The following is a 19271-nucleotide window of genomic DNA, read 5'->3' on the forward strand; positions in this document are numbered from 1 at the left end:
GGGAAAGTCTGCATTTAAACGAAACTTGCGCCTGTGCCTCCGTGCGGAAACACAAGTTCTGAGGAAACATTCTGGGAACCATGGCACTTATCGCTGCCACAAGCGAGCACACACTCTCAAGCCGTGCAGAAACCTATCACAAGAAAGTGCTCTTTATGTGTCAAGATGGTAGACCGTGTTCTAAGAGTGCCTGCGCGCCAACTCGTCCCCGACTGCACGAACATAACAGAAAACATTTCCCAATTCACATTTTCAGCAAATTAGCAATGGGTAAAGAACGAGGTGAAACTGAGTACGGTTGTCAAGTCAGTAGTCAGCAGTCAGTTGTAGGCTCCACGGTCAAATGCAGTATATAATTTGTTCTAAAACAAACACATTAGGATGAACATTAGAGCCATTTTCTGAGACCCTAGTCCTCTTGCACAAGCGAATCGAGGTTGCCGAGATCTTCGTTGCACCACTTATACAGCAGCCAACATACGGCTCCGCTGTACACTCCACAAAGCATAACTCTTGCAACGTGACTCTTGCAACACTTGACCAAGCAGCGCGGTGAGTGAGTGAGTGAGTGAGTGTGTGGTGATGCTACTGAGCAACACCAAGAATCATGTGAGTGAGTGTTCCATCAGTCCTGAAGAGTGACCCACTGGTCGCACAGCCCACATCAAAAGCCCATACAATGGGCCCCGGACTGTTGCAAGACACATAATCAGAGAATGTCTAAAAAAAAGCTACACCCGAATAAGCAACTCTGCTGATTCCACCAGGTTTGACAGACGCGTCTAAATGAACGCAACACTGACCGCATCATGCCATCTTTCCAGTGCGCCGCACCCGTGCAAATGGTTCCAATGTGCCAGGAAGACTCACTAGATCATCACGTCAGGGACATGCTCTCAGAACTCTTAGTGGCCAAAGCATTAGCCAAAAAGCAAGCAACGATTGGTAGAAAGTGTGACTCTACCCTCAATGCGAGAGGTGATGTGCTAAGCCTAAACACCTGCAAAAACCACCCACCGTTCTGCTGGTAGTACTTGGAGTTGTGCGTCCACCGGAAGCCCGTGCAGAGGCCAAAGTCGGTGAGCTTGATGTGTCCATCGCGGTCTATGAGCACGTTGTCCGGCTTGATGTCGCGGTGTATGAAGCCCAGCTTGTGGACGCTCTCGAGGGCCAGGACGAGCTCGGCGACGTAGAAGCAGGCCAGGGGCTCCTCGAAGACCCCCCGGCGGATGAGCAGCGACATGAGGTCGCCGCCGGGGATGAAGTCCATGACGAAGTACAGGTTCTGGGCGTCCTGGAAGGAGTAGTAGAGCTTGACGACCCACTCGTTGTCGGCCTCGGCCAGGATGTCGCGCTCGGCCTTGACGTGGGCCACCTGGTTGCGCTTGAGCACGTCCTGCTTGCTCAGCGTCTTCATGGCGTACAGCTGGTGGGTGCCCTGCTTGCGCACCAGGGCCACCTCGCCGAAGGCGCCCACACCGATGCGCTTGAGGTGCGTGAACATGGACTTGTCCATCTTGGCGCGGCTGCGCCGGATGTAGTTGGACTCCTTCTGGTACAGCATGTGGCGGATCTGGTGCTGGGCCTCCTCCGACAGGTTCACCTTGGCCATCTCCGCCTCCAGCTGCTGCCGCCGGTGCTGCCGCTGCTCGTGGCTCTTCAGGATGTTCTCCACGTGCTGCTCCATGAAGAACTTGTATGCCTCGGGTGAGTAGTTGCGCACCTGTCAAAAAGGGGGGGAAACGGTTTCTCTCTAGGCACAAGAGGCTTAACGGGTTGTGCCAAGTTATTAAAACGATTGCTCTGCCCCTATCACAAGGACGCCAAACTGCAAACAAACAACGAAGAAAGCATATGAAGCAGTGGCAATGGTGAGGCAGTGGAAGTGGTAAGTGAATATATGTACTTAGGCCAAGTTGTGACCCCGGATCCCAATCATGAGGCAGAGATAATCAGAAGGATGAGAATGGGGCGGAGTGCATTGGGCAGGCATTGGTAGATAATGAATAGCAGCCTACCTTTGTCCTGCATCTTACTAATACTCACCTGCGGGGCAGAAACTTGCTCACTAAGAGGGTTCACCTTAAATTGAGGACGACTCAGCGAGAAACGGAACGGAAGATGACAGGTGTAACACTAAGGGACAAGAAGGTCAGGGAACAAATGCGTGTTAAGGACATACCAGTAGAAAGTAAGAAGGGCATGGCATGTAATGCGAAGGCAAGATAACTGTTGGTCATTAAAGGGACCCTGCAGCACTTACCATCGACTACTTGGAATGTATTTTGGGGTAAAGTCTATTGTCCCAGCAATCTTTTCCCGCAAGAATTATGAAAATCTGTTCACTAGCAGTGAAACTATGCGCAATGAAAAAACTCGCACAATTGTTCCCTCTCAACTCGACCGCGGACAACGCACCGAAAGCTGCTCGCTCTCTCCCGGAGATGGGGGCGGCTCGCAGCGTTCTCTTCCTTGGCCTTCGAGATATCACCGGCCGGGAAGTTTTCTCCTTTCCTCGGCAATGTGGAGGCGCCTATTTCCAGTCTGGTGCCACAAAAAAGCAGGCATGGCTGTCTGCTCGCGAGCGCACGCTCGGGCTGGTAGGGCATTTTTGAAGCAATAAACATTTGTTGTCGAACGATCTGGCCGAGAGGGAAGTATTGAGCTGATCACTCAAACTCCGCGCACGCTCAAAACACAAAAGAAATGGCAAAACTGTGCGTACAGGTTCTGGCATAGAAGAGGTTGGTACACAGCGCCAACTACGGCGGATCGTCTCAGGAAATGCGAGAAATAAGCCGCGAAGTTGACCAATGACAGCCTTTCGGATAGCCATGGCCTCAATGACATCGTTTAGGCCATGCCAGGGGTGCATAATGAGGAGAACTGAAGAGAGTGCGGTTGGTTTTTCCACGTCTTTCACAGCGGTTTGCGCACTCACCGCTTCACGTGCATGTGCAATATTTGGCTCAGGTATTCCTGAGCTCAGGTATTCCTTTTAACGTGTAAGCTAAACGTCGCACAGGTTTACTCGCACAGCTCAAAGAGCGTTGCAGGGTCCCTTTAAGGGTAACAGAGTGGATCCCTGGAGAAGGCAAGCATGGCAGGGTTCAGCGGAAAGTTAGATGAGCAGATGAGGTCAAGAAGTTTGCAGGGATACATTGGTCGCAGTTAGCACAGGACCGGGGTAATTGGAGATCTATGGGAGAGGCCTTTGCCCTGCAGTTGGCGTAGATAGGCTGATTATAATGATGATGATGATGATGATGAAGCAGTTGACAGTCTCCACCCACTTTCAGAGGACTTCTCTAAGACGTCACAGAATTTTGTTGGTGTGACTGGCACGCTGCCAACCTATGCCAGAAACATGACAGGGCCTCCGGTAACCGTGATAACACGGATAACCACGTTCTCAATCCTGGCCCACATTACATCACTCCTCCCCATTATACGTCAGAGTAGCACGAAATTTGAACGTTTCTAAATATTTCTTGCATTTTTTTAGATTGAAAATGTCTTCCGTGGAGGGAAGGGGGCTGAATGAGTTACCAAAGGCAAACAAACAGATCAAAGTTGTGTTCCTCCTTTGGCGTGGCCTCCCCTTTAAAGTGGGAAAACGCACAAACTTTTTAGGGGCTGGGACTGTTGGCGTCCCCTGTCGTCGTCATCGTCGTCTCATGTAGTCACGGTACTAAAACAACAGGAAACTTGTTTACACCTTGCGCTAAAGCGTAACGCGTACCCAAAAAACACCGGGACACTTGTTTACACCTCACACTAGAGAGCTTCGTGCTTCAAAGACAAGAGGCTTTTACAGCAAAGCTGTTTTTCATCTCCATGGGCAAAAACGCCAAGGCGCCAAGAATACACTGGATGCTTCGCCCCTCCACAGGTTTCACGTTAGTGGCAATTTTTTCTCATATGAAAAGCCAGTATATTAGTTGTTTTTCTGCTGAATCGCCATTATTTTCTACTGTACGCCCCGAAAATTACACAGCTGGTTTGAACAAAGGTAACCAGCCAATCTCAAGCAAGTGCTGTCCAACCTGTAGGCTTTCTCTGTATGCAATGACCATCAACACGAAGTGCTGGGTACAGCAAGTGCTTAATATATATTTTAATTCGCTTCTAAAAAGTACCTAAAAGCTCTTCTGGAGATCGGGACCCATCGCTAGCGCCACTAACCATGACGTCAGCGCCACTAACCTGACGTCAGCATAACAAAGTTTGTGACAACGTACCACGTCAGCGACTCGAGCGACGCCAACGTGAACTCCAGTTACCACAGTTTGTTTGGTCGCTTGGTCGTATCAGACACACTAGGCCGACACTAAGGCGACGCCGACGCAACGCCAACGAGTCACCAAACCATCGGCCAACTGACGAATTGCCAGACCGCGTTGTTACACTACGCCGATGGCAATACAAACATGTCGGCCGATGGAAAGTCGCTGTAGTGTGACTGAATCGCCGACCGAAGATGCCAAAAAAACCGGTCGCCTGACTGGTCGCCCGACGCGTCGTCGGGAATCGACCGAGAAGCGAAAACTGCGTCCCGACAACATTCGTGCCGCAATGAACGCGGGTCTATTTTGTTAGTTTCTGGAGTGTAATAAACTCAGTAAGGTCCATGAAGCCCATACAACTCAACACTAGCACTAATGCGATCCGTATTTTGGCGTTCGACGCTTCGGCCGTGCTCTTCGGCGACGCCGCTACCCCGGAATCCGTGTGCGATCGGCTCGCCTGTAGAAAATATAAGGTCAGTTTCGTGCAGAAGAAGAGTTACGTACGGTAATTTGGGTAATAAGAGATCAGTATCGGCAAAGGTTTTTAACGTAAAACGTAAAACCAAAGTACGGCAAGCACTATCCCTACAGTGCAAAAACCCAGTCGCAGCTGGGCACACTTATTTTTGCGAGCGCTTTCGCGAAGGAGCAGAGTTGGTGGCGATAAGCTATTGCGGGGTTTTGCGGAACCTTCCTGCGCATGCGCTATTTAAGAAATTTTAGTTTACAAGCCAGGAATTCTGTAAACTAGCTAGTAAACACCGACGTACGACTCCAAGAATGGGCCTCCATCTAGTACACCGGCTATTTCGCACTGTGAAAACATTTGTGCGGTGGCGCAGTGGTCTCGCGCGTCGCGCCCGCTCGATCAGCGGTGCGGGTTCAATTCGCGGCGGGGGCAGGGTTTTTTTTTAGCGGTTTTTTTTACGGGGCATGGTTAGCATATCCAATTGCATTTCCATGGTTTGCATGTCCATGGTTTTCATTCGTCTGCATCCGAGGATGCCGACAAAGAGTCCGTGTCGGAGCTGTCGCAGCTTGACATGACGAGTCGGCGTGTTTACTTCCGTGGTGAAGCACGTGTGTGCGGGAGCAGACGCCACAGTGAAGTCGCAGCGTACCGCAGCACCGCATGGTAGACACACGTGGCAAAGCGTCCTCGCAACACTGTGACGTCACTGCTTGAATCGGCGCCCAGAAACCGAAACCGAATCCTGTTCACACGAATCGTGCGATAATAAATTTTTTACTCAGAATATGCGCATGTGAGAGCATGTATCATGCTTTCTAAAGAAATATAAAACGTTTGCAACAAAGAATGCACAAGCAACAAATTTGGTGGCACAACACCTTTAAGCTGCGGAGCTCTCCCGTATCAACTCCATATTTAGTATACAACTCCATATTTAGTATACACACGTTCTTAAAAAAAATGGCCGCATCTCCACTCCGTGGATGATGGTGAGGGTGCGGAGTACGGGGACGCGAAATGACATTTCAGTTGCGTCCCGAGTGACATCCGATTTGCACCCCGACCATCATTCGATTTGAGCAGTGAGTTGCACCTTGATCATTCCCTAAATGAAACTGCAACTGACGGCTCCAATCGAATTTCGCTTGATGATGGTGTGCGCATGGATGGACGCGGACGGACACTGCAAGGTCCAAAGGTACTCCGCACCATTACAGGCGAGGGAGTAAGCCATCTGACTGTCGGGTACTAACTCACGGTCATAGCCCAATGGGTAAGACGACTGACACTAACTCTGTCTGGTCTACCAGACACCAGCTCGAATCCTGCCGGTGCCTGTGTGATTTTTTTTGCGATTGTAAATGCAATGCGCACGGACGTGGATGGAGATGGTGAGGTCCTAAGGAACTCTGCGCCTAAGAAAAGGTCAAGGAAAGGCAGGAATGTTAACCAGGCTACGGCCTCGTATGCTATCCTGCACGGGGGAAAGGGGAACAATGAGGAAATCTGCAGGGAACCCAGTATTCTGGCCATTTAAGCGGTGCTCACACGAGGGAGCTTTCAGCGAGATAGCGACATGGCAGCACAGTGACCTCTGCTAGGCCAGCTCCATCGCTCACCACAGTCGGAGAGAGATTGCCGTTTGCTGTCCAATGAGCCTCTTTATTTGCAATACTGTTAACTCCAGCTAAGGGGTCACAGCAGCGGGGGCGAAATGTGCGATACATGACACGAATAAAAAAAGAAAGAAAAGGAAAAGGAAAGAACGAAAATGATAAAAAAAATTTGCACTGGTGACTGTTTCTGCTAAGGCCCTTCCAAATTGCTCTCGCCCACCAACCAAAAACCGGCCGTGCACGTGATGCAGGCGACACAAGGGCTTTCCGCCTCGGGTAGAAATGGCAGGTACCAAGTGCGACACGCAGCATTGGGAGCAGCTGGTTGGGTTGCATTGCCTAGCGATACTACCCCTCCGGATATTTACTGCCTTGTTGATGCCAGCCATGCCCAGGGTTACCAGCCATCCCGGATTTTGCGGGACTGTCCCAACTTCTCATACAACGTCCCGAGCCCCATGCTGTCCCTGTCGGGACACCTATATGTCCAGGACGTAAACCGGGCCATTCAGTGAGAACTTTTTATGTGATCCAGCGCATGCTCCTCCACAAGTCACGTCACGCTACAGAACACGAAGTTAGCACGAACTTGTCCAGGCAGAGCTACCGGTAAAGCTGAACTTCCACTCAAAGTGGGCAACTTTTACAAGTACATGCTTCAGCAAGAGCAAGTGTTGCGAGCAGCCCGTAGCCACCTGAAGTACCACTTCAAGAGGCCACAAGAACAAACAATAGATTTGTCTGAAAGATACCGCAATAATTAAGAAAACTGATTTCATTGCTTAATTATACTTCAACCCCCCTCCCCCATCGTCCCAACTTCCTTCATTGCCGAGTAATGGTGTATTCGGTTGGGTGTTTACGAGTGCTCTGGAGTGCTCTGAAAAGCGGCCGCGCCTTCGGTTGGTAGAATTCGAGCGCTTGAACTATCTTCGATTGGTTCTTTCGAAGCATCAGCCTCCGACTCGGAGTGCTCCTGACTGCTCTGACTTCGAAGTGAGAGAGAGCGTGGCGCGATCTGGCCGGGAGGACGGGTCACGTGACACAAAACGCCACGGTTTACCCGGTGGCTTCCCGTGCTGGCTGTACGGTGGCGCTGCAGGTGCACTGCTACGAGATTGCCGATGCATTCGGTTGGTACACTGCCTCTCACGCTCTGATTGCGAACCACCTCGGCGTCTGGCGACTCCGAGCCAGAGGACCAAGCGGCCAACCAAATACGCCATTAGTAACCCTAGCCACGCCACATTCTGTGTGGGTTGTGTCCGTGCGCCTACCTCAGTGCACCTGTCACAGCATGACAAAACGTTCCACTCCCGAGCTTGGAGAGCAACAGCCAGGATTCGGCAGTGTGAAGGCTACCCTTGCACTGCTTTCCAGCTAGCTGCTATTTTTGGAGGGGCCTCGCTAATGTGCGGTACTTAGCCGCGAGGACATCAAGAACAGGCCTGAAACAAAGCAGGTACCAGTGGGAACATCCTTGTTGATTCACTCGTGTGACCATCCTCGAGTTCATGTCTTAAAAATCGAGATACCAGCTGGGCCGAATCTCTGCCTCTCCTCAAAATGTGCTGCTATAATGCAGCGAATGGAGAGACACCACCATAGGTACTTCTCAAATAGCTCAAGGAAAGGCTGTGGGCTGCCCTGGCCAGTGCTGGCTCTGAAGTGCACAAAAACGAATTCTGTGATCACTGGTTTTTTTGCTTTGTGCAGACACCTTTGTTATAAGTTTTTGAAAGGCAGATTTCTACGTGCGTACCAGGACATATCAACAACTCTTTTTCAAGGTCGAAGCAGTTTCAGTACCCGCACTCAGGATATTTGCCAACGGCAGAACTGTTCCACAACAAACATTGCAGAACACCATCCCTTTTCCACTCTACTAGGCTAGAATAGGTGGCTTTTAAGCAGCTATGCAAACACAGCAGCCTACAAGGAGGCATGAACTGGAAGCTCACCTTGGACACCCGCCTCTCCTCCTCCTTATCTTGCGTCCACGCCCGGCGGATCGGAATGGGCGACTGGTGCGTCGTCTTACCACGGCCTGAGTCGTGCGTAGAGTCCGACTGTGTGGATGGCGACGATGCCGAGGTCACCGACACAAAAGACACGGGAGACTCGGAGCGTGATGCCGAACTTGCTGTGTCCGTAGCCACGGGCGACGGCTTCCGCTGCCCTCCACTTCCACCCGGCGCAGCGCCACCCTGGAGCGCCGACACCTGCGAGGAGCAAATGCTCGCCACTGTCGTCACTAGGTCCGAGTTGGCCGAGGCGGTCGTCGTGGCCAATGTCCGGCCGCTGAGTAGCGCGGACGGGGGCTTGCCACTGTACACCGCCGCCGCTCGCTGCGCTGCCAGCGCCATCACAGAAGATGCGTAGCTCGGAGGCTCCGTGGTGGGCACAACGGCGGCCGGCGGGTGAGGCGGTGGCGGTGGTTCCTGGCGGTGAAGAGCGTAGGGGGGAGGTGGAGCCCCGTTGTGTGCCGCGTAGGGTGGTGGCTGCGGCGGCTGTGTTCCCTGAGCAGCCGTCGCCACCCCCGTCGCGCCCTGGTTCGGGTAGGGTGGTGGCTCGTGTGGCCGCGGGTCGTGGGGCCGCGACGAGGCGACCGAAAAGGTGGGCGGTGGCACGGGAGAGGCGTAGTTGTAAGGCGTGAGTGGTGCGGTGGGTGCAATGGCCGTCTGGAGCACGGGCTTCTGCACCTGGGTGCTCTTCACGGACTGCATGATGACCGGTGACTGGGACTTGGCTTGGCGCGCCGACCATGCCTGGAGCGGTCGCGGAGGCGGCGGAGGCACGCCGCCGACAGATGACGGCGACTGGCTGGGCGGAGGCGGCGTGTACGTCGGCGGAAGCGCGCGCGACTTGGAGCTGCCGGAGGCAACCGAGTAGTCGCTGCTGCTGCTCACGGTCGTGTTGGCCGGGCTCTGGCGACCGCCCGAGCTCGATGAGGCTGCGTAGGAGGGTGCCGACGACAGGCTGCCGCTGCACGGGTAGGGTGGAGGCGCGGCCCCGCTCGGGTACAGGAGCCGGCCGCCACCGTGCATGAGCGGCCCGGGGCTGGGTCCCTTGAGTGGCACCGATCCCGAAGAGGCACTGCTGTACGCGCCCACCGAGGAGGGCGCCCGTGGGAGCTGCTTGAGGAGCGGGTGGCGGACAGAGTTGGTGGCCAGCTGGGAGCCCGGCACGACGCCGCGGGGAGGCGGGGGTGGCGGAGGCGGCTCGCTTGGGGGGAAGTCCGGCGGCGCCCGCTGCGGGGGCGCTCCGAGGGGGCTGTCGGAGCGGGTGGCCTCGAGCATGGAGCGCTCCCAGAGGGGGACGCCGTCTGCCTGCAGGCTCGCTTTCCGGAGGCCCTTCATCCCGGACACCTTGCCTGCGTGGACACAAGGGGTCTCAACAAAAAAAACCACTGCCATGTGCTCCGAGCACACTTCCAGAAGTCCTGGGCATACTCAGAAACCGTATGTCCGCACTGACTACAACACTGCTGCTAACTGTTTCTCTCAGCTACAAAGGAGAAAAAAAAAGAGAAGAAAAGCACTGCCTACAAGAGTCAATGAACGGATGACAAGGCAGGTTTCGTGCCAACAAAGGCCGCGCTGACAACACAGTAATGGGGTGTCAAGGATGTGGGGAGACCGTCGGGAGAGCACATGCATGCTCCAACGCACCGAGTCCTGAATCAGCCCCTGGACACCACATGGGCGGAACGGGGTCTTCCAGAGCTGTAGAAGAGGCTTCCGAGTGGCCTCCGCGCAGAGCGAGGCTATAGTTCCCGGCGATGTCGCCCAGCCCGGCACGCGGCGGCGGCCGTCTCGCAGTCAATCGAGCGGAGAGTCCGATCGAGCACCTAGCGACTGACACATGGCCGGGAGCCGGCGGCTCTCTCCAGCTGCCGCGGCAGCATACACGCGTGACGAACCGGGGGCCGATCGGAGGTGGCAGCAGACGAGCCCCGGGCGCGTATAAATAGAACGGCGGCGGCGGCGAGGCCCTCCGAGAAGAACGCCGGCGTTCCTTCGTTTCTGCCGAGCGCGTCGGCCGCGGCGCCGCCGCAGGCGATCCGCCAGCGACGGCGTGCGTCAGAGGAACAAACAAACCGCGAGGAGGCCCGAGCCCAGACTCCGTCTGGAACCTCGGCTTCCCGGAGCAGTCGCCGGCCCCACCACCGCGCGGATTCCTTCGCGGCGGTTGTCGCTGGGCGTGACTCACCGCGCGCCACCCACGTCTCCTTTTTGGCAAGCTTACGGCGCGTGCAGGGGCAAAATTTGACTATTCCTCAATGTTCTGCGCTTCTTTCCCACCATTTCCCCAAATCCGACGCCCGCTCTGAACAATGACGCGGCAGCAGACTAGCGACGCGTTCGCACGCTCCGCAGTTCGCTAGTTGGAATCGCCGGGCGGAAAGGCAGACGGCAAGACGTGCGCACGTATAGGCATTCAAAAGCCTTTGCGCGTATTTTTCGCTTCACCACACACCAAGTGGTGTAAATCATAGGCGGTTCGGGGGTACTAACACCCACATGGCACGGAATATGTCGTAAAACCTATAATTATAAAGCCAGAATGGCCGCCACATAAAGATGCGTGTCCCACCTAATGATTTTTCTGGATTTTCGCCACTGCGCGCACTTCCCAAACCACCCTACCGAATGCGCTCGAACACCTTCGACGGACCGCGATCCGATTCGTCGCCGTAAGTTGGAATGGCAACGAAACTCGCTTCTGAAACCACAAGGACACAAATAGTGGGACGGGGCTCGAAGAGGGGTACGTAGTAGTACAGACCCGGGACGCTCCTGGAGAGCCCGTTGACCATCGGCGGAGGCGGCGGCTCCTTGTCCTGGCCGTACTCGATGCCCTTGGACGCGCTCCATTTCGAACTGCGGGAACTGGTGTCCTGGAACACAAAGGGAACAGCAACACTCGTTGTGGAATGCCATCGCCACGAACAGTCTCTGTCAAAATTCTTTAGGCCAAGCCGAAAGTGCGCAGGCCGCAAAAAATTCTCCGTACAAGCTAATTTCCCGAGCGAGGCCCAAACGTTTTATGTCGGAAAGCTAGAGAGAACACCTTTCTTTCTGACTGCCATAAAATATTTTTGTCCCGTTTAAAAAATAAAGCTTTAGTACTTTGAATTCTCTGCCGTAGAGAAGGCCTAGGATTGGCCTCGAACATTTTGACAAAGGGTTTACGTTCTGCAAGTTGGCCCACGCCTCGTGGGTATAACTGCGCGATGTGCACAAGACGATAAACAATGAAGTCATTTTTAGAAAGAAGCTGTCTCGCGCTAGGGTCTACCGGGTTGCGTCGACAGACGACCGCACGCGCTCGCCCCGGGAACTAGAGTAAAATGCTCTGTAGCTTTCAATCTAATGTAGCTGTCTTGGAAAAAATTATGCCGAAATTCGACGCTGAGATGACTATCATTATGTTTCGTTTCATTTACTTCTCGCAACTACCTCACAGCGAAGTTGTAAACGCTGCCGAATTTTCGTCTGGTGTCAATACCGTACAGGACCGTCCACGGAGCGAGTATGGCTACAGAGAACAGCTGTCTTGTTTAATCGAAACCACCGAGGAGGAGGGGGAGGAGGCAAAATGTTTTTGATAAAAAAAACAATAATAAAAAAACGGTCAGAATAAACACGTAAGCACCGTCGTTGTTCCCGGTGCCAAACAAAATAGACCCCGAAATGCGACCTTCATGCGAAGTATGAGCGCGAACAGAGCAGCGGTTCGCTCAGGAATTTTTTTTTTTTAATGTTTCAATAATTGCCGCACCACCCTGTACAAGTAACTTCCTTAAAATTAGTTATAAATTGATTTTTTTCTCTCGCTGAACTGAGGAGACCACCGAGAGAGAAAAATTACAGGAGAATTAATTTATAAATAATTTTAAGGAAGTTACTTGTACAGGGTGGTGCGACGATTATTGAAACTTTTTTTTTTTAATTTTCCTGAGCGAAAAATTTTCCTGGGCGCTCATACTTCGCATGAAGGTCGCATTTTGTGGTATATTTTGTTTGACACCGGGAACAACGACGGTGCTTACCTGTTTATTCTGAAAATAAATAAAAACGATTTTCGCCTATGGGAAAATGCTGATTTGGACGTGCGAGCCAGCGCAAGTTGATCTGGGAACGACGGCGCCACATGGGGTATTCGGAGCGAAACGCACGTTTGGGATTCTCGGTAGGAAGGAGCCAAAGGTTCAGCAGACAACCAGAAAATGTGAAAGCGGGTTTTTTGATCGTCTGCTAGCCCATTTGGCTCCTTCCTAGGTGCATTTTCTGGTTTTCTGCTGAACCTTTTGGCTCCTTGCTACCGAGAATCCCAAACGTGCGTTTCGCTCTGCATACCCCAGATGTCGCCGTCGTTCCAAGATCAACTTGCGCTGGCTCGCACGTCCAAATCAGCCGTCATTTTCTCGGGCGAAAATCGTTTTTATTTATTTTCAGAATAAACAGCTAAGTACCGTCGTTGTCCCCAGTGTCGAACAAAATAGACCGCAAAATGCGACCTTCGTGTGAAGTTTGAGCGTGAACAGAGCGGCGGTTCGCTCAGGAAAAAATTTTAAAGTGTTCCAATTATCGTCGCACCACCCTGTATGTGTCCAATAAGTCACCGTACGTACTTCAATACAGCTTCGCTGGTTGTCCATCTTCCCAGTAGAGGGAGGGCTCTAAATTTTTAAATGCAGAGCATTTCTTAGCCTCGCCTGTTCCTGCGTCGGACGGTGTCAACAGTTTCGCGTCCGCAGCAGGTGCGCCTCTCCTTCCCTCCTCTCTCTCAAAAGCAGCTGGCGCGCGCATGCGTCGTAGTCAGCCCGTTCGCTCCGTCGCGGTCTCGGCCTAACAGGTGCGTGATAGCAGCGCGGTGGGTCGTGGAAGGGCGCGCGCTGCTTGCGCATGCGCGCTCTCCCCCCCCCAGTACTGCTCTCCCTCTATACTGCGCGCGCTGCAAATATAGCGGCTAGCGGTCGCTCGTGTTTCAGTCACTGCGTTGCTCCTTCCTTCCTCGGTTGACGCTCGTGCCCACGTTTACTCGTGTCTGCTACTCCAGCATCACGGAAGAAGCGATGGAAGCAACACTGCCTTCAATCAGTACTGAGGCCCCAATGCTCTGCATTTACTCGTGTTCCCCTCGCGGGAAGGCGCGGGAATTTTTATTTGTTTCGCTCTTTCACGCGGCACCAATTGCTGCAAACAACCATCCGTCGTATACGGTGCTGCCCCAACAGACGGCGCGCGAACAGTGCGGGTATGCTCCCACCTAACGCTTCGCTCTGACGGCTAGCGTCGTCAACCGGTGCCCCGCGGCATGACGCGCAACGAGTTCGACGTCGCTTGACATGTCGCAAGGCTCGGGGTTACGACTACGTAACGCTAGGCTTGGGCATAGGCTTAACAAGGCGACTGGGCCAAGGCTCTCAGCCAGAGTGACGGAAAGAAGAAAAAGGTAGGATTGTTAAGAGATGACATGTTCAGTAATCGAACGCTCATGTTTTTTGCAAGGAGTGTCGTTCCTTTTTCATACGTGCGAATCAGAATTGGACAAAGAGGGGCTCGCTGAACGGACGCAGAGAGGAAGGCCAACAGTCATGAACGCCAAGGAAAGCAAGCGGAAAGGAGCTCGCCCGTTTTTCGTGTCAACGTGCGTGTATTTTTTGAAATGAAATAAAGAGGAGAAAAAAATCCTGGGCCATCTCCACTAACGTGAAACCTGGAGAGGGGCGAAGCATGCAGTGTAGAAGTGTATTCTCGGCACCTTTGCGCTTTTGCCAACGGAGATGAAACCGTTGGGAGGTAGGTCTAGGTATACAGCTTTGCTGTAAAGGTGTCCTGTCTTTGAAGCACAAAGCGGGAGGCGTAAACGGGTGTGCCGGTGTTTTTTAGGATACGTTAGGTTCTAGCGCGAGGCGTAAAAGAGTTTCCCGGAGTTTTAGTACCGTGACTACATGAGATGACGATTAGGACGACGACGACAGGAGACGCCAATCCCCAGTCCCTGTGGGGACTCGCCCCTTGCCCCGGGTGGGAGCCGAACCCACACCCTTTGGAAATTTACACGCACGCACGTGCGAGATAAGATACAAAGGAAGCGACTTCGCCTCAGCGCCCACTGCGGTGAAAACGACTGCAACGCCCAAGTGCCATTCCCGCAGGTCGGTTTCAGGGCCGACCAGACAGGCACCGCGACAAGAACCGCTAGCTCAGGATGAAGCTGCCAGAGCAACTTCCTGCGCCTCAACGCGGCGCTCACCAAGTCGCACCCGTTTCGACTTGGCGGGTTCAACGATCCGCAAATGTGCCGCAACTGCGGATCGCCGAAAACCGCGCACCGTCTGCTGCTAGGGTTCCCCGCTTGTACACGAACAATTTTAAATGCAGAGCATTTCAGTAACTCACGATGTCACCCGCGTTGACGTCCGTAGTCCGCACCGCACCCCTCCCCACTATATAAAAAAAAGAAATACTATCCGGCGCCAGGTTCCGATCCCTCGACCCTGCGGGCGGAACGCAATGTACATGGTGCTCTAACCACTGCGCCACAAAGCCGACACAGAATTAATGGGACGCTATGAACGCGCCTTATATCGTTGACTCATTCAAATTACTGCTGACGAGCGCTCTCTCGTCAGCAGTTGCCACAAGTGCAACAACATTAACGTAACGCAAACTACTTAACGTCGTGCGCCCCCGGAAATGCTCTGCATTTGATCGCGCCCCTCGCGAGGGGGATGTTTCAATGCGTCTTCCTACTGGCCAGTACACTCGTCGCCATCTGTCGGATGTTGTGCGAACCCTTTGCGGCTGATGGCGCGCGATTTGAAACGACATTTGCATATGATCAAACTGAAAGGCTCTCCAAGAAAAACAAATACCAGGGCCAGAGTTTCTGCAGTGGATGTAGTATTTGAATGACGTCCTATGTCGGGCCTCTTTTTTTGTAGGTTTAACGCGCCGACCCAACGCAGGCCACGAGGTGCGCCGTAGTAGAGGGCTCCGGATTATTTTTGACCACCTGGGGGGATCTTTAACGTGCGCCGAAATCTCGAACACACTGGCGTTCTCGCTTTCGCCTCCACCAGAAAAGCGGCCGCCGCGGCCGGTAATCGATCCCGCGTTCTTGGGCTCAGCAGCACATGTAACGCCTTAGCCACTTGTATACGACCAAGGTGTCGCCTGATGCCGGTAATCGAGGAGTGCTTCAGCAAAGGACCAGTGGCCTCAAACGTCCTGCTCGCCACCTCCTTCGTCGTAGCCTTTAAGTTCTATCGCGTTGTTTTATCACCTATACCGCCGCGGTGGCTCAGTGGCTAAGCACGAGGTCGCGGGTTCGACTCCCGGCTGCGGCGGCCGCTTTTCTGATGCAGGCGAAAAGCAAAAACGCCCGTGTGTACGAGATTTCGGCGCACTTTAAAGATCCCCCCCAGGTGGTCAAAATTAATCCGGAGCCCTCCACTACGGCGCGCCTCATCACCTGCGTTGCGTCGGCGCGTTAAACTCTACAATCAATCAATCTGTTTGATCACCTACAAGAGGTTGGTGAAACCGCGATCTCCCGCCTGACATGAAAAACTTTTTTTTTCCGCAAAGTGAAAATTTGTGACTCTTTTTTTTCCCCCTTTCCTCTTACTTCCTCGTATCCCCTTTTCCCTGTTACTTATAGGGCTTTTCCCCGAATCGCATGTAGGTCTCGATGTGCCGGCAGACGTCTCGGTGTCCTCTTCTAAAAAGAACCCTCCGTCTATACTGGCACAATGTCCTTCCTCTGTCACCATCAGCCATTGCATGACAGGGTAGCTTCCGGATGACTTATACAAAAATGTAGAGAAATTAACTCCTCAGTTCCCGCTTCTGGGGCACGCGTCCATAACAAGAAAACGGAAGCAAGCATTACCCAGAAACTGAACCATCCTTTCCAAAGAAAATGTCCGGTATCGCTCGTTGGCCCTCGAATAGAACTGGTTCTCCACATCCCAGTAGGAGCCGTGAGAAAATCGAAACTGCTGCGCTCGATCTAACGGGTATAGCACGGGAGTCCTTCGTCTATGTGCAGCGCAGTTGTCTCGGTCGGCGTAGCTCGTCAAGCGACGAGTTTTGCTCCCAGAAAGGCCAGTTGGGGGAACATCTAAGGGTGAAATTCGGCATCGGGTAAGCATTAAAAAAAAAAACCACTGTGGTTGATTCTTCTGTCATAGGAATCGGTAAAACACGAAAGTGAAATGTGCAGCGAAATGTGCAGCTGAGCATGATTCGCGGGTCGGCGGCTGGCTTGTGGGTGTGCTTGGCGAGCGTCGTCCTGTTGGAGGGTCGCTTCGGCAAAGGTGTACTGGCGTCATTTCCGTGACGGATATGACGTCAGTGAAATCTTGGGGTATCCCGGCATAAAGGACTTTCGTGTTAAAACGTAAAACCCGAAAACGAACAACCCTACGTATAACGCACTCTTTAGTACTAATGGTTGCTTCCCCGCAAGAAGACCCTGTGTGCAGGGGTGCACCCTTTACAGGCCGCTTGCTTCGTTGTACTGGCGTCACTTCCGTGACGGATATGACGTCAGCGAAACCTTCGTGTAACCGGGAATAAAATACTTTCGTGTTAAAAATCACCACGGAATGCTCACGCTCAACAGGGAGCCAATTTGCTTCACGAACGGAAAATTCTCAGACACCCATGAAAACTGATTAGCGCGACCAACGTCTGTTACCCGACCCGTCTTGCGCCGAAATCGGGTTCCCGTCTCAACGCTATTCCACGACGCCGAGAACTGACCCCCATAAAACGCATTCAACGTAAAAAAAAAATAAAATAATAAGACGCCCGCCTCGGAAATGCGACGCCCGAGACGTCGCGTCGACCACTATCAGCAGCGAAACGGGACAGCTACTGGCGAACAAGGAGTGCAGGCCGCGGCCTCGTCCGCGGCAACCGCACCTCCCGTCGAAACCGTTCCCCGCTTCGACCGCGAGCCCCACGCCACGCGTTTCCCACAGCAACAGCGTGCAAAGCCAGCGGCGGTTGCGGGTGAGTGGCAAGCGACGCCAGCGGCGAAGAGCGGCGAAAGGGTCAGCGGCGTCGCCTGCCCTCGGGGGAAGAGGAACACGGCGCCATGCGACCGGTTTGCTGCTGCTTCGACAGGCGTCCCATTACGGCCGTCGGAGGAGGAGACGGTCCTGTCGGCCCCCGCCACCACCGGGCGCGCACTTCGCCGAAAATTAAATTACGGAGGCCCCGGCGCAACTCGGAGGACGACCACTCTTTCTTTCCGGTGGCATCTGCCGCCCTGGAGATGATGTGCGCGACGCCAGGCAGTGAAGAGAGACGGGGCGCACTCACTGCTCTTTCCCGCATCACATTCCCCTTGCTTACGCAACAACAGCTCCCGTGCCAACATGCACAAACATCGTGACCGACACGGCAGAGAAAAGTGACACGCAGAGTTCGGGGTGATGCTCGTAGCGCAAAAGATAAATTTTTTTCTTAACACGAAAGTGTTTTATTCCGGTATTCACGAAAATTTCAGTTACGTCATATCCGTCACGGAAGTGGACGCCACAATAACGAAGCAAGCGGCCTGTAAAGGGTGCACCCCTGCACACAGGGTGTTCTTGCGGCGAAGCAACCTTTAGTACTAAAGGTTGCACGTTATACATCGGGTTGTTCGATTTGGAGATTTATATTCTAACACGAGAGCGTTTTATGCCGGGATACACCAAGATTTCACTGATGTTATATCCGTCTCGGAAATGACGCCAATACACCTTAGCCGAAGCGACCCGCCAGCAGGGACGTCGCTCTCCAAGCAAACCCACAAGACAGCCGCCGACCCGCAAATCATGCTCAGCTGCAGATTTCGTCGCACATTTCACTTTCGTGTTTTGCCGATTCCTATGACAGAGGAATCAACCACAGTTTTTTTTTTTTTTTCCTCCCGCGTTCGATGAGTTGCGATAACGGGAAACAAATGGTGCGGCCGAACACAAGCCGTGTTCAGGCTCCGTTGTAAATGCGCGAAATTCCCAAAATTCGCTCCACCCGACCTCGGAAGATTGACGACCGCGTGGGCGACGGGAAAGAAAAACAGGTCGTTGTAACCTCTTCCGCAACCTGGGTCGCAAGGCCGAAGCAACAAACTGCGATTATCTTCCGAACTGGCGGAAGCTGAACGGCTGTAGGTAAGGGGAAAATCGGCTAATGATACAAATATTGTTTTTAGATATTCGTTTTTAAAGCTCTGCACTGCCCGCACCTACTGCAGGAGGAGGAGGAGGAGGCTGGTGCTCTGAGACGCATGTCGACAAACCTCTTCTGCCATACAACTATACTACTGAGAATATACTGCCAGTATTCTATACTGGCATTGTATAATACAACTCTGCCCATTCTGAACCTGCCAAAAAGGGGGAACTGTCAACCTGTGCTTCTTCAAGGGTGACCAGGCGGAATCTCGCCCGCACCTAATAACCGCAACTAGCTTTCACTGCCACGTTGGGAGCCCGTTATGTTGGGTGGCAGCCCGCAGGGTGGGCTGCTATACCATCTCTGTTCTCACCTCCATTGCCAACGCAACTGTGGCACAAAAGCGCGCGAACTACAGAAAGCAGACAAAAGGCTGTACCCATTGCACGTATCCACAAGCGGTGCCACAACTTGAAAAAAAAAAAAAAAAGTAGCTCAACGTTTGATGGTCAAGGTTGTCTTTCATGCTCTTGATAAGATCCACAAAGCGTGAGCGAGGCGGAGACCGCGCTAGGGGACAGAACTGCGAGAGCAAAGAAGGGCGTACGCTGAATACGCAGAAGGCGGCATTTACAAATTTTCCAAAAGATGTGAGACAGTACGTCATAAAAACCGGAAGGTGCCTGAACGATAGGTCAAAATGGGG

At 53.2% G+C, this 19271-nt stretch overlaps 1 protein-coding gene across 1 annotated transcript in view; it reads right to left on the minus strand.

The window, feature by feature from the left end:
* Positions 1-19271, minus strand: part of LOC144152674 (uncharacterized) — an 89679-nt gene that overhangs the window by 14890 nt on the left and 55518 nt on the right. Inside the window, exons 3-5 of the mRNA XM_077684057.1 lie at positions 11166-11277; positions 8339-9750; positions 1018-1723 (exon numbers count right to left, since the gene is read on the minus strand). Coding sequence (XP_077540183.1) covers positions 1018-1723; positions 8339-9750; positions 11166-11277 — 2230 coding nt within the window. The remainder of the gene's footprint in view (positions 1-1017; positions 1724-8338; positions 9751-11165; positions 11278-19271) is intronic.

Source organism: Haemaphysalis longicornis, unplaced genomic scaffold (assembly GCF_048455015.1).
Source record: "Haemaphysalis longicornis isolate Haplotype H1 unplaced genomic scaffold, Haemaphysalis longicornis Haplotype H1 scaffold_9, whole genome shotgun sequence".
In the NCBI taxonomy this organism is placed as follows: Eukaryota; Metazoa; Arthropoda; class Arachnida; order Ixodida; family Ixodidae; genus Haemaphysalis; species Haemaphysalis longicornis.